A 13,422-nucleotide genomic window follows, 5' to 3' on the forward strand; every position below is an offset into this window, starting at 1 on the left:
CAGCCCCTATGTACATTTGCACTGCATTTAGTATTTTCGTACTTACCAAATAACAGTTTTAGGACTTTATAAGTTAAGTACAGTTAGTGTTGTTATGGTTGATTTCAATATGCTTCGCGAAGGATCAAGAATGTTTAATCCATCATTGTAGTGCGAGTGTGGTAGAAGGGATCGGAATACTGAGCTCGCACGGCCTGCCGCAGCGCGTAAAATACCTAAACTCGCTCAACCCCGAAATGTAATAGCACTCTTAATGAGTTAAATAAGATTTTTAAGATTTTCGGAAACCCAAAACGTTTGATTTGTGACGCGGGTAGCGCATTTACATCAAAGCTATTCACAGAGTATTGCAACGCTAGGCATATAAGACGTCATATTATTGCGACAGCCGTACCTCGCTCGAACGGCCAAGTCGAGCGATATAACTTGACGATTTTAGAAGCCTTGCGCAGCATGGGCGCTGATACAGAAAATAATAAATGGGATACGCACATACCAAGTATCCAACAAGGCATTAATAGCACTGTCAACAAAACCACAGCCGCAGTACCCAGTGAGGTTTTTTTTGGATACCGAATTCGAATGAATAATGATGCGATTATTGATGATAATTTAGAAAGTACTATCGATGTCACTGCATTAAGAAACACTGTCGATAATAATATTAAAAAAGATGCCGAACGACAGAAAGCATCATTTGACTCAAAAAGAAAGGAGGCAAGGCAGTATAAGGTTGGCGATTTAGTTGTGCTGAAAATTCCTAGTCAGTCCAATGATGGTAATAGCACAAAATTATTACCTTTGTACAAAGGGCCCTTCCAAATTACCGAGGTTTTAGGGCAAGATAGGTACAAGGTCACTGATCTTCGAGGCGCTGAAAGGAGTTCTAAAAGGTATGATGGAACGGCTTGCGTGGAGAATATGAAGCCGTGGATCCATATAGAGGAGTAACCGGCTGTTGTCGATGAAAGGTAATTCTATATTATTTACCTATTAACTTATTTAGTTAAATGTGTTTCATATTGATAGTCTGTTTACAAAATAATATCCAGTATGGTTTCACCGTTCCTTTGAGTATTTTGGTGCAGATGATAACTATTCATTACCTTACAATATCCATTTAATTAACTTTACAAAAAAAAAGGCCTAATGCTAAAGCTTTGAACGTTCCATGAGCTATGAATTGTACGATAACATGTGATAGGAATCTGTGATGAACGCTATTGCATATAGTATTTGGTGATACACGACTAGAGTAATTATAACATTACTTAGTTGAAACCAAGATACTTTCGAACTCTTCATATGCTATGGAACTAAAAGCAATGGCACTGTTTTAATTAACATATGTTATACCTATGTGTATTTTTGTTCACAGCTTCCGCATCAGGCCCTAACGAGTTCCAGGAGTAACTCGTGGTCCAGGAGGGCCGGATGTTGTCGCCACGGCATTTTGGCAACACCACTTTGACGATCCTGGCAACGCTGCGCGTGACGTACATCCGGAGCTGTCAAACCCAACGTCATAAAAGGACAAGCACAAGGCGGGAGCGACCACTTGCCATCTAGCAGCCACCAGCGAGGGACTACTTGGTTATAAATGTATTGCTGATCTGAGTATAATTGTATCATACCTATTTGTGATATCATTCACGGTCGTATTAAGTGTAATATGATCTGCATATTATACTTAATACGATCAGTTTGTTTCTTGTACAATTGTTAATTGAATTAATAAATAAATGTATTGATGTTGTTTGGGTGTTTATTTCAATTTTACATTTAATACGAGTATTTGCTTCGAGTTGGTGTGGTGAAAAATTTTGTGTTTCACTCGGGGGCAAATTTTGTTTAACCCTCGTGCTTTGAAACCCTCGCAACGCTCAAGATTCCATTTTTCGAACCACTCGCTACGCTCGTGGTTCAATTTTGGAATCTTTCGCTTGCTCTGGTATCAATATTAGCACGAGCGGTAAAACAACAACTTTGCCCCCTTGTAAAACAAATAACTATTACTGTCTCAAAATGCCCGTTTACACAACATTCTTACGCAAATTGATAAGTCCCACAATCTCAAGAAGGCTTGTCGAGTACTCAGACGATTTATATAATGTACAAATACTTAACCTTTAGGACGCCAATGACCGATGTATCCGCACCGCAGGTCCAACGCCATAGACGGATTAATGGGCCACAGAGCAACATAGACCTACGTGCATATGCATAAAGTTTAATTTCAAATTGACACTTCGGTTACGTGGCGTCCGAGTGACATTGTGTTTGACATGGCGTCGAAAAGGTTAAATACATAGAAAACATCCATGACTCGGGAACAAATATCTGCCCTATCACACAAATAAATGCCCGTACCGGGATTCGAACCCAGGACCATCGGCTTCATAGGCAGGGTCACCCACTATTATAGACCACGCCAATACGGCCACTGAATCAGAATGTCCACTGCATCAGAACGTCCACTAGTCAGTCTTATCAAATCGTCCTCTTTACCATGACTGGCTGTGGACCCAAAGGAGAACCTTTGACGAATCGACTAACCTGCTCACCCTTGACCGCACTTTTGGCGAAAATGTAATGACGAATCACGACTTTTGACCCAAGAAAAACACCGTGTTGTGTAAGTTGTTTAACTTTAATTTGGATAGTTTACAGTTTTTATGTCAACCTGCAGATGAAAAGACAAAAATGAATCTAATCCTTCAGCTTCTTCTTGGGGCGGAGGTTGTTGGTGTGGCCACACTTGGTCTTGCGGCAGTTGGTGGCACGGGGGTGCAGGCGCGCGTAGCACTTGCGGCAGATCATCTTGTCGCAGTTGTACTTCATGGCCAGGATGCGGAGAGATGGCTCAATGGTACCTGGGGAGAAGTTATGAATGAAGTGAAAATTAAAAAGGACAAATCTGAATTTCAGTATAGGATTTATAAGTTTTATTTTTAAAATAAATTGTATGAAATGACAACTAAAACTGCAGTTGTTATGATTATAAAATACCTAAATAATTTTTTCAAATGAAACTTTTTTAAAACAAGGAATATTTATGTTCCAAGCAAAGTGGGGTGCTCTTGTGTTGGAGGCCAAGACTCATTTTGGGTCATCGCGCAAGTAAGTATAGTCCAAATACTGAGTATCATCTGATATTAGATTTCCTAACCAATATACTACCTAAATGCCACTTTTGTCCGAAATCATTGGGTAGTACATTGAACAATCATACTCTCAAATTAGGGATATATAAACAGAGCATAGATACACCCCAGAATGGAATCAATGTTGCATTCTTCATTCATGGCCCAACCACAAGAAAATAAAAATTTGGTATTTGCATAAATACATAATGTGGGTTTTAGTACTGAACTGCAATCATACAATTCAAGTGAGAACAAGTATAAGGGCCCAGCCACAAGACACAAGTTTCTTCACCAACTTATAATTTTGATTGTGCTTTAGGGCCACTAATCACTGTACAATTATTATTCCTAAAAAAGAGTAGATATATTTTGTCTGCAGAGTCAATTATGACAAGGTCTCCTCTTGGAATAGGTTGTAATATGGGTGTTGTATTTGTTCATGTAATGACAGAAGTCAGAATAAAATAATTATAAAACTACCTTTTTTCTGGTTCATTCAAATATCTAGAATAATCTACATCATTGAAGTGAATGACAGCCTTGCAATTCCCTGCTCAAAATAAACCAACTAGTTAAAATGAAACTTATTGCTCAGAGATTGCATAAACTTATGCTAAATAAGACACTAACAACAGAAAACCTATTGGAATTTCACACTTACCTCCTCTAAGCCTGAGCACCAAGTGAAGGGTGGATTCCTTCTGGATGTTGTAGTCAGACAGAGTGCGGCCATCTTCCAATTGTTTGCCGGCGAAGATCAATCTCTGCTGGTCCGGGGGGATGCCCTCCTTGTCCTGGATCTTGGCCTTCACATTCTCGATGGTGTCGGAGGCCTCCACCTCAAGGGTGATGGTCTTCCCCGTGAGGGTTTTTACGAAGATCTGCATTGTGGAACTGGAAAGGTTATTGTACAAACATTTAGTTAAGTATGACGGTTGACTCTCGAAGTGAAGGCGGAAAACAAAAGAAAATCTGAATCGTCAAAGTGACAACGCCACGCGGAATTCAAAATTCGAACTTCACTTATATTATTGAGAATAGCGGTTTCACTGTACACATCAAAGCATGTACAGATTTTAGTGAAAACAACCTACTTGAGAAAGAACAACTAATAAACACGATTCTTGGTTAAAACTAGAACATAACCACTCACCTTTTCCAACGTGCTCAAGAAAAGAACTGTCAAAATCACCGACAAAAATATGGCGTCTTTTAGCAAATCGCCAGTAACAAAAAAATTGTCATTAGTTCAATAATATTAAATTGAATAAATTAATTTACTACCTAAGACGCATAAATTAATTAATCTAAGATAACAATGTGATTTCAGTTTCCATTACGAAAAAATCAAAATAACCAAAAATATTTTTCAATAACTATTAAGTTGCCATATTAGAAATTACGATAGGGCACGTGCAAGATTACTTTTATTTATTACATCATTGCAAATATTGCTGTTCAAACCTGATCTTTGCTGCAACGATATAAGTTATATTATTATTTCGGCTGAATCAGCATATGTCACATTCACTATGTTCATTAGCAACACTGAGCTCTCTGTGATAACTACTTGTTTCGTAATACTTCTACGATCGAAGAAAATCTTTTCCTCGACGGGCACTAGTCTTATAATTCGTGTAGAAAAATGTATCACCAACTGAGCAGAGCTACCGGCAGGCTGGTTGCCGCCAGCAACTTGCAAGCCCCACTGTTCCCAGTTGTAAGTATCATTATCTAAAAATGGGAACGTGAGGGAACTTTTCATGTGGTTCGATTTGTCAATGAAGTTATTTTTGCAGGCACCAATTGCTTTGCAACGAGTGGAGGTGCCCGTGGTGTACAACACGACTCATATGTCGACGGTGACGGAGGCGGCGTGCTCGACTGGAGGCAAGAAGCGTTTGGTCCCTGGCACCAACATTCCTTACCCGGCGGTGCCCGAGAACATTCGCTCCCAGCAGGCACAGTTCCAGGTATATAACGTTTCTGTATTTACAATGAATTAGTAAGATTCAAACATCACATCATGTATATCATGATATCAATATTGTATATCACATACCAAGAATATTGCTGAATTAACCAATTCACAATACTTGAAGGCAAATAATTTGTTATCTTTTTTCTATTAAACAGCCGGCAAAAATATTTATCAGAATTTTACTGTATTATGGTTATTAACTATTTTAAGCAGAATGTTTTCCCGTGTTTGCATCAATTTTATAGTCAATATATTTGTTAAATAACTGTATCGAATAAATCATTTCTCACTAGGTTTCAGTAATAAGGTTTCCTGCCCCAACATAGACCATTTATTGACAAACTATTATTCTATTTGACTTGCCCTGTTAGTATATATGTATGTTGGTTAGTGTGGTTCAAATCTTGGATGCTAATTTTGACCCAATCCTGATTTACTTACTTAATTTAATAATTTATTTTTCAGAAAGACAATGATGTGCCCGTGTTCCTGAAGGGAGGGCCCCTGGACGGTGTCCTGTACCGCTTGACCATGGCTCTCTGCCTGCTCGGCATTGTCGGTTTCGGCCACACCATCTACTCTCACGCCGTTAAGAAGAACTAAATCAATTAATTTAAAACTTAAATTATGTATTAGTCACCTGTGTTATAGATTCCAATAAAAGGAAGGATTATAATCACACAAGTTGTTTCTATGTAACATTCTCAGGCAAAAGTGACCATTTTATTAATTTTCTATATTCTAAAACTATATTGTAAGTAGAAACTTATTGAAATGTAATATAAATGTTACCTTTTATCTTAGGAATGACAAATAACCCTGTTGTAGAGTTATCATCTTTAAGGAAAATAAAATAAAATGAGTGCTTGAACAATTCTATATTTCACATAATATACATGTAACATAACACAGATGCCAGCTATATTGCAGAATTCGTTTAAAACTAACAATTCATAAAGCACTCCATAATTTAAACAGTCTATGATTTACATTCGTGTGTTTACTCATAAGAAATACTATATGGTGAGGTAACTTCGAAAGCGGCATAATTTTGAAAATGGCAAATATCTATAAAATCAGAAGCACTTCAAGCCACCAGCCATTGACATATATATCTGGAGGCCTTACGAGCACTAAGAATGGTGCTCGTTCTGTGGTGTCACGAATTCGAGCCAATCGTGAAGTCTAACGCAACTAGTTGCGACCAACTGCGTGCGTGATGCGAACTCATCAACCAATCGCGTTGTGGCGTTAGACTGCAAGTGCACGGTTGGCTTGAATGCGTGTGCGTGACACCACTGTACTAAGGGCTTACCGCGAACCACGTTCGATGTGTTGCCTCCCCGTCACACTTACGTACGAATATACAAGTGCGACAGGGAGGCAACACGTCGAACGTGGTTCGCGGTAAGCCCTCTGGCCCCTTTCTTATTTCCCGTAAGGCCCGTCTTTAGATATATGTCAATGTTACCAAGGCATCTTGCGTTAGTGTGGCCACAGTAGGAAGTGTTTCTAGTTTAGTTGGTATTTGCCATATTCAAAATTATCCCGCTTTAGACGTTACTTCAATGGATCTTACATAGGTAATAATAATTAATGTATAGGTATGTGATGCAACATCAAATAACCAATAACCAAATTGCTATTGTATAGTTGGTCAAGCAGATCTTGTCAGTAGAAAAAGGCGGGAAATTTGAAAAATGTAGGCGCGAAGGGATATCGTCTCATAGAAAATTTGAATTTCGCGCCTTTTTCTACTGACAAGATTTGCTTGACCATCTATAGAGACTAATAAACTGTACAGACTTGTAATATCCATATAAAGCCGCATTCCCCATCATTGCACATGGCTAAAAAGAAAGCAAAAAAGGTACCCACTTCCCAACACACACACATACCTATTCTTCACATATTGGATGTTTAATAAAAATAGATGGTGTTCAAATTCAAAATAGAATATAAAATATATGGAAATATTAATTACTCGTCTATTAGTGATAACACTGATAACAAATTAGCTAGCCAATGGGAGTATTGGAGATTGGATGCCTCGCCAGTAAAAACATAACTGACATGTACAGTCGTCGTCAGATAGGTACCTATAGGTATCGGAGCGGCCAAGGCGCTCAAAAATATCTGAATACTGAAAACCTACACCTCTATTATCAAGGTGTTAGAATGTTCAGATATTAGTGAACATCTTGGCCGCTACGATATATCGATGGCGACTGACGCGACTGTAGGTACAAACTTAAATAGGTAATTTTTCTACATAAATAATGAACATCTTTACACCTCACAGAATTAAAATATATTACAACAAGCTTATTTTCTATAACAAATGCATTTTTGCTTATTCATACCATGAAACATAAGTAGTATGAAGATATTTTAAATAAAATATAAAAGTAAAAAAAATAATAAGATTTATAAAACGATACAGAAATAGATCTTTGATATACAACTGTATATTTCCTTGCAGTAGCCTTAAATTAAAATACATCTCTACTTATTCAGTAGATAGTGTAATGTAACATAGTAAATGAAGACATGTAAAAAGCAGCTCATACCTACTGCTGGATGGAATATAATCTACAAATTAATCATAGTAGATACACTACAAGTAAAACCGCTGGATAGTTTAGCTTAGCGTTATAATGAGGTTCCTTATGTAAAAAAAATAGTAACAGGTTACATGACGGCTCAGCTAACTATAATCATATTTGGTATATCATAATACAAGATACATTTTAAAGTATAAAAAAATGTTGGTAGGTACCTATGAAATGGAACCTATTATTTAGGTACTTGCCTTAGTTACTAAATACCTACCTACACTTAAACTCATTCCATATTTAAATCTCAATTTGGCTATTTTCTCGATGCATTTCTGTAAATATAAACTGGTTCTGGTACAACTGGAAGGTAGGTATTCGATTAGATACCTATAAGACCTAACTCAAAGCAGTGGCGTAACTAATAGGTAGTCATTAGTTATCTTATAGTTAATAGTTATCTAATAATTATTGGTTAGGTAACTAATAGCTATAGGGTAGCAAAGCGAGCAAAATGCTACGGGCCTCTAGCTCGAGAGGGGCCCCAATTTGACCGAAAGGAAATAAGCATGGGCCTCTAAGATCCCATAATAAGTTAATAACCACTTTTTAAACTTAAAAAAAATATTGAGAATATTAAATTTAGATACCTACTTACACATATTTACGTAAATATAAGTAATTATATTTATATACGAACAAAAGGAACATATACAATATCTACGAGTACCTACATAATTTATCATTCCTACATAATATAGGTATATAGGAGAAACCGAGATCGTTAAATGAAATCATCTCATAAATTGGCTTTATTGCATGAACGTACACAAATGATCTATTTCGGCCTTTGCTCATTGCTAATGCCCGACACGGCAACAGTCAAAATGAAGGGCTGCGGTTTTAGCTGGCTATGTAGGTATGAATAAGGGTGTAACTACGAAATTATTCAGCCGATTTTGATTAATGAGGTAATAATCGATTCGTTTTATGGCCAACTTCTTCAAGCCAAACCGCCTTAATGAATATAAACTTTAACATTAATTGAGATATAGTGGTCCTATACTTAAAGTAGGTATCATACGTGTATTCTTTTTATGCATTTGATGTTCATTTGGATGAAGCTAAACGTCCGGATGGAAATGCCCATGAATAAAAATACACTAATTCTTAAACGTAAAGTGTTTACCTAAATGATGATTCCGATTGGTATCGACATGAGCGTCAAAGTGATGAGACCACTTATGCTGAATAAACCTGTCATAAAAGAACCTCTTATAATTGTAACAATGGATAACAATAAACGTATATCGTAGGTAATATAGTATGTCTATATGAATAGTTTGTGATAAGATCCGGCCTAGGCATATAAATGAGCTGCTTCGCACGCCTGCGTCATCGCCAGCTTAACATCAGCCCGGGATTTGCTAAACACACAATGCACTACTTAACAACGCATGTACAGAATATCCACACAAACTCGATATCTTCAAGCTTCCACGACCTACATTAAGTACCTAACCTATAGCTGATATATTTTTTAACAAAGTAGACACCTACTACATAATCTAATGCAATAAATAACTTCAATAACAAATAAGTAAACAAAAGGAACGTATAGAGCTATGGAACACTTACCCGTGTACATGATTTGTTCGAGTTATTACAAATTCTAGAAATGTGTAAATGGAATTTACGAAGCTGGTCGCGGGCGAGCGGGTAGGGGTGGCGGGGCGCCCTGCCGCGCCGGCACCGGTGGGGGCGGCCCGGCAGCCGGTGGAGGCGGAGGCGGCGAGCACGACGGCGGCGGCCCGCTGTCCGCCGGCGGCGAGGAGACCGGTGGAGGTGAAGAGATCGGTGGCGGTGAAGAATTCGAAGGCGGCGAAGCCAGCGGCGGTGGTGCGGGCTTACCATTGTCAACAGCAGGCGCCATTGGAGCGGGCCGCGGAGGCGGCGGACGAGCGGGACTAGCCGCAGCGGCGGGCGCGCGCGACGGCACCAGTGGCGTCGGCGACGGCGCCGGCGGTCTGCTCGGCTGCTGCCGGCGCGGCGTCGGCGGCGCCGATCTCAACGGCCGCTCCGCTTGAGCCTCACCGAACAGCGGAATCGTATTATTCGTGCACAGATTCAACTCTGACCTGACGACCTCCACCCAATTCGGAGATTTTAAAGTGATGCGCAAAGGAACTGAGCAAACGGTCAGATGTTCCTTCTGCGCGGCAGCGAGAGCGTTCTGTCCATCTCGGAACGTTATTATCAACGAAGTCGAATGATCCTCGACGATCCTCACAAGAGTCACCTCGCCTATAGTCGAGAGCTCTTGCAAAACCGCAGCTACCAAATTATCATCAAATACAGATTCACTGTTGGCATCGCAAGGTTGCACGACGATTGTCGCGTCAGGAGGTCCGAGATCATTGACCACTTCGTAAAACACTTCCATGCATTTCGTGTAGCTGACTTGAAGAACTTCAACTTCAAGAATCGCTATTACAGGTCGATGATCGCTCTGTTTCAGTTCCGCTCGGCCGTAGTGGAGTAACTTGCCTGCGGCTAATTCCGAAGTACCTTCCGGGTCAACAGTGTATTTCCGGCTTCGCCACAAAATGCGATCCGTCCAGGCTGGAGCACGGCATTTTTCACTAGTGTCGTAATCATCGCTAAAGAGATCATACTTGTATGTCGGGGGGAAGGTAATATCACCCTCGAAGCAGTTTTTAAACACGAGATCTTGAGCTTTCTGTCTCGTTAGCTGGTCTTGCTCTAAAAGCCGCTGCATATTATTCTGTGAAACAAGTAATCTCACTTCATCTTTATCCAGGTCAATGCGGTAGTTGAAATCGCCGCACCAGAACACGTAGTCGTGCGAGTATAGGGATCGTCCCATTGGGAAAGCTACTTTCCTCGTGATTTCTGTGTAGTCAGCATTCCTTTCGGTTACTTGGGACTGGCCGGCAGCGAAATGGGCGCAGACGAAACAGAGAGAGGTTCCGTAAATGACTAGTCTGATGGCAACTGCACCTTTGTTACCAGTGGCGCCCCCGAGACCAGTTTTAACAGAATCAAGCGCCACATCTCGGATGTGAGGAATTAAATCTTTTCTAGCAAATACGAATAAACAAACGCCTACTAATTGATGAGAGGAGAGAAGGGTGTAGGGTGCATCTCTGCATAAAACTTTTTCTAGCTCCTCACTCCATGCCTTTGCATTGTCAGAACTGGCGGCCATAATGTTACTGGCGTTAAGGTCGACGATTTCTTCAAAGCCAATCGCAAATATATCAGAAGGATGATCCTTGCCTTGGACAGTGTTCACTAATGAATTGTTAGGGCAATCTAGCAACCAGTCTGCCAAACTGACGTCTTTATAGGCGAGACTTCTAAAGTGTTTACCACCATTCACATTGTATGTGCCGATTGTAATCCTTATAGAGGATGGTGTTGTGTACTCATTAACTCTGCGGCACATTTCTCTCAGCACCGGAGGGGATGCGTGCAGTAGATTAGCTGGTAAGAGGATCCTAGTACGATCAGCAAGTTCAGAGTTTAAAGTAGAGCCTAGAAGCAAAATATCAATAGCTTCTTGCTTGGAGTTGTCTAACAAGTTGTTCTGTATGGTGCGGGCTGCAGAGCGAGCTCCGTCTATCAATTTGGAGCCGCCTTGGATAGCTCCAGTGCCTGCATAAATTTTCGATATTTCATTGCCGTTGTTCACCCACATCTGCTTAAAAACTTCCTCAAATCTATTCACATTTTGTTTCTTGTCAACACATTGGAGCAGCATAAGCTGTATATTGAGCATTTCTAGCCCAATAAATGTCTGAATAGAATTGGTTCTGTCCAGGCAATCAAGGCAATTTGTTCGGATAACACCTTTCTGGATATTGTAAATGTCAACACTTTTGGCACTGAAAATCCCCATTTCATCGTAATATTTCTCTATTATCTTTTTGAATTTCCCTAAAGCTCCTTCAATGGATGAGGCTCGAACTTCCTGATGGTAATCAAAGATTATCTGAACAATATCCGCATGAGCAGACTCGTTAAGGTGTTTCTGAAAAGCATTGCTCAAAGTGGCTTCACCCTCGCTTCCTCCAATCAAACTTGATCCTAAAAGATTTGCAACAATCACGGACCCATAATTACGCTTCATTGCAGAGAAGTGCCGATCGCAAGCACTCGTAGATGCATCATAGCCTCTGGACATCTTAACTTTATGAGATCCAACTTGTACTCCCGGCTGCTCCCAAAACAGAGGAACCGATCCCCTGGTCTGAATATAAGATGCCACGGAATCATCTATGTAAATTGATTGTTCCGTTTCAACAAAATTGGCCACATTGCCGTCATCATTGCATCCTCTGACATTGAAACGAGTGCCAGCTCTTTCACAGCTCAGACGGGACACTAACACCGCTCTGGCTTGACGGTGCCCCACATAGATGGTCCTTATTTCCACTGACCCACACATAGCTCTTGTGAGCCAATCTTCACAATCAATTCCATACCTTATCAAATGTATAAAGAGAGTTCTGTTCCAGAAAAACCTGTTATCAGGATTAGCTCCTTTGCTTTTGCGTTGTGCACAGAGCGTGAGATCAAAGAGATTATCGTTCGATTTTCCCGTGTTCCAAGAAAAATAGAAAGTTCCCGAATTGAGTAATTTCTTTACTTCTGAGACTTTGTCATCATTAGTCTGGTAAAAGAGAGGTAAAAATTGTGTTTGGGTAATTTTGAAAACTTCGACATCGCCCACCTTTCCCACGGAGCAGCACCCGGTCACCAGCACTAGGTAGAGCAGACAGGTTTCCCCGGAATTCAGCTGCAGAACGCCTAGGCAGGCGTAAGCGTCAGCGATCTTGTGAAACTGTTTCCGAAAAGTCTCAGTCTCCTGAGGTGAAAGTGAGACCACAGCTTGAGATTCGAACAGTAAAGCAGTATCTTTGTTTCTGTGTTGTAGGATTATACTGTAGGGATTTGGTGGGCACGACTTTTCCAACACTTTAAATCCTTTGGACATAGCCATGGTGCGCGCTCAGTCCTTAGTTACGGCTGCGCTAAACCCATCCACCCCTTTTACTACATTCAATACACTATTTTCCACGGCCAACTTAACACAGCGTAAACTGATTACGATCTGATTAGAAATTTAACAATGATTGCATTGCAATCGGAATATTGACTCGATTTTTGACAGATTGGATACTGACATGACGTGCTGTCAGTGAAAGCTGTTCGACTCACTAAAAAAATCGTTATAAATGTTATAATAAAATACAGACCACACTGAGTATAAACATTTTCGGTTGAAACTTTGGGTTGAATATTTTTGTTGCGATAGCACCATGCGCTTGCTGCTTGAGTAAGTAGAATGCTATAGTCTGTCAAGCCATTTCCATCAGTAGAAAAGAGCGGCAAATTTAAAAAAATGTACGTGCGAAGTGTCCTCCCGGATTATTTCGTCCATCTCATATTGATAGAAGCAAAATAGAACACAGGCACAAGTGTGGGCACTGGGCACAGGCGAGCAACTGGCGTTTGAGCTTAGGTACTACTGGGTACTACATATAGGTAGGAGTAGGAACCTACTAATCTCCTAGTGAGTATTTTATATATTCTTTGCTACTAATTTAGCCTGCTGGGTTTGTAGTACAGGTTTTAAGTTAGTAAATTTGTTATATTTGACATTCTGTAGGGAACGCGGAACGTAGTGATTTAATTCTTCTTTGCTGTAGGGCAT

At 40.1% G+C, this 13,422-nt stretch overlaps 3 protein-coding genes and 1 long non-coding RNA gene across 4 annotated transcripts; 2 read left to right on the top strand and 2 right to left on the bottom strand.

Moving 5' to 3' along the window:
• Window positions 1-258: 258 nt before the first annotated feature.
• Window positions 259-1,756, top strand: LOC134671256 (uncharacterized). Its single transcript, XR_010099208.1, has 2 exons — window positions 259-971; window positions 1,379-1,756. It is a non-coding gene; the product is annotated as an uncharacterized LOC134671256 (long non-coding RNA).
• Window positions 1,757-2,634: 878 nt separating this feature from the next.
• Window positions 2,635-4,103, bottom strand: LOC134671314 (ubiquitin-ribosomal protein eL40 fusion protein). Its single transcript, XM_063529176.1, has 2 exons — window positions 3,808-4,103; window positions 2,635-2,873 (listed from the first exon to the last, which is right to left on the bottom strand). The coding sequence occupies exons 1-2, from the start codon at window positions 4,031-4,033 to the stop codon at window positions 2,710-2,712; spliced, it is 390 nt and encodes a 129-aa protein (XP_063385246.1). The 5' UTR covers window positions 4,034-4,103; the 3' UTR covers window positions 2,635-2,709.
• A 602-nt stretch (window positions 4,104-4,705) lies between these two features.
• On the top strand, window positions 4,706-5,811 carry LOC134671498 (cytochrome c oxidase subunit 7A, mitochondrial-like). The gene is made up of 3 exons (XM_063529396.1): window positions 4,706-4,866; window positions 4,946-5,119; window positions 5,593-5,811. The coding sequence occupies exons 1-3, from the start codon at window positions 4,792-4,794 to the stop codon at window positions 5,728-5,730; spliced, it is 387 nt and encodes a 128-aa protein (XP_063385466.1). The 5' UTR covers window positions 4,706-4,791; the 3' UTR covers window positions 5,731-5,811.
• Window positions 5,812-5,938: 127 nt separating this feature from the next.
• Window positions 5,939-12,922, bottom strand: LOC134671403 (synaptojanin-1). The gene is made up of 2 exons (XM_063529290.1): window positions 6,904-12,922; window positions 5,939-6,769 (listed from the first exon to the last, which is right to left on the bottom strand). Exon 1 carries the CDS (start codon window positions 12,706-12,708, stop codon window positions 9,376-9,378), a length of 3,333 nt encoding a protein of 1,110 aa, XP_063385360.1. The 5' UTR covers window positions 12,709-12,922; the 3' UTR covers window positions 5,939-6,769; window positions 6,904-9,375.
• Window positions 12,923-13,422: the final 500 nt, after the last annotated feature.

Source organism: Cydia fagiglandana, chromosome 1 (genome assembly GCF_963556715.1).
Source record: "Cydia fagiglandana chromosome 1, ilCydFagi1.1, whole genome shotgun sequence".
Classification (NCBI taxonomy): Eukaryota; Metazoa; Arthropoda; class Insecta; order Lepidoptera; family Tortricidae; genus Cydia; species Cydia fagiglandana.

Coding starts and splice junctions, on each gene's coding strand:
- LOC134671403 (XM_063529290.1), bottom strand. CDS start 12,708: ATGGCTATGTCCAAAGGATTTAAAGTGTTGGAAAAGTCGTGCCCACCA.
- LOC134671498 (XM_063529396.1), top strand. CDS start 4,792: ATGTATCACCAACTGAGCAGAGCTACCGGCAGGCTGGTTGCCGCCAGC. Junction 4,867..4,945: donor AAGCCCCACTGTTCCCAGTT/GTAAGTATCATT, acceptor TTATTTTTGCAG/GCACCAATTGCTTTGCAACG. Junction 5,120..5,592: donor CCCAGCAGGCACAGTTCCAG/GTATATAACGTT, acceptor TTTATTTTTCAG/AAAGACAATGATGTGCCCGT.
- LOC134671314 (XM_063529176.1), bottom strand. CDS start 4,033: ATGCAGATCTTCGTAAAAACCCTCACGGGGAAGACCATCACCCTTGAG. Junction 2,874..3,807: donor GGTGCTCAGGCTTAGAGGAG/GTAAGTGTGAAA, acceptor ACTTCTCCCCAG/GTACCATTGAGCCATCTCTC.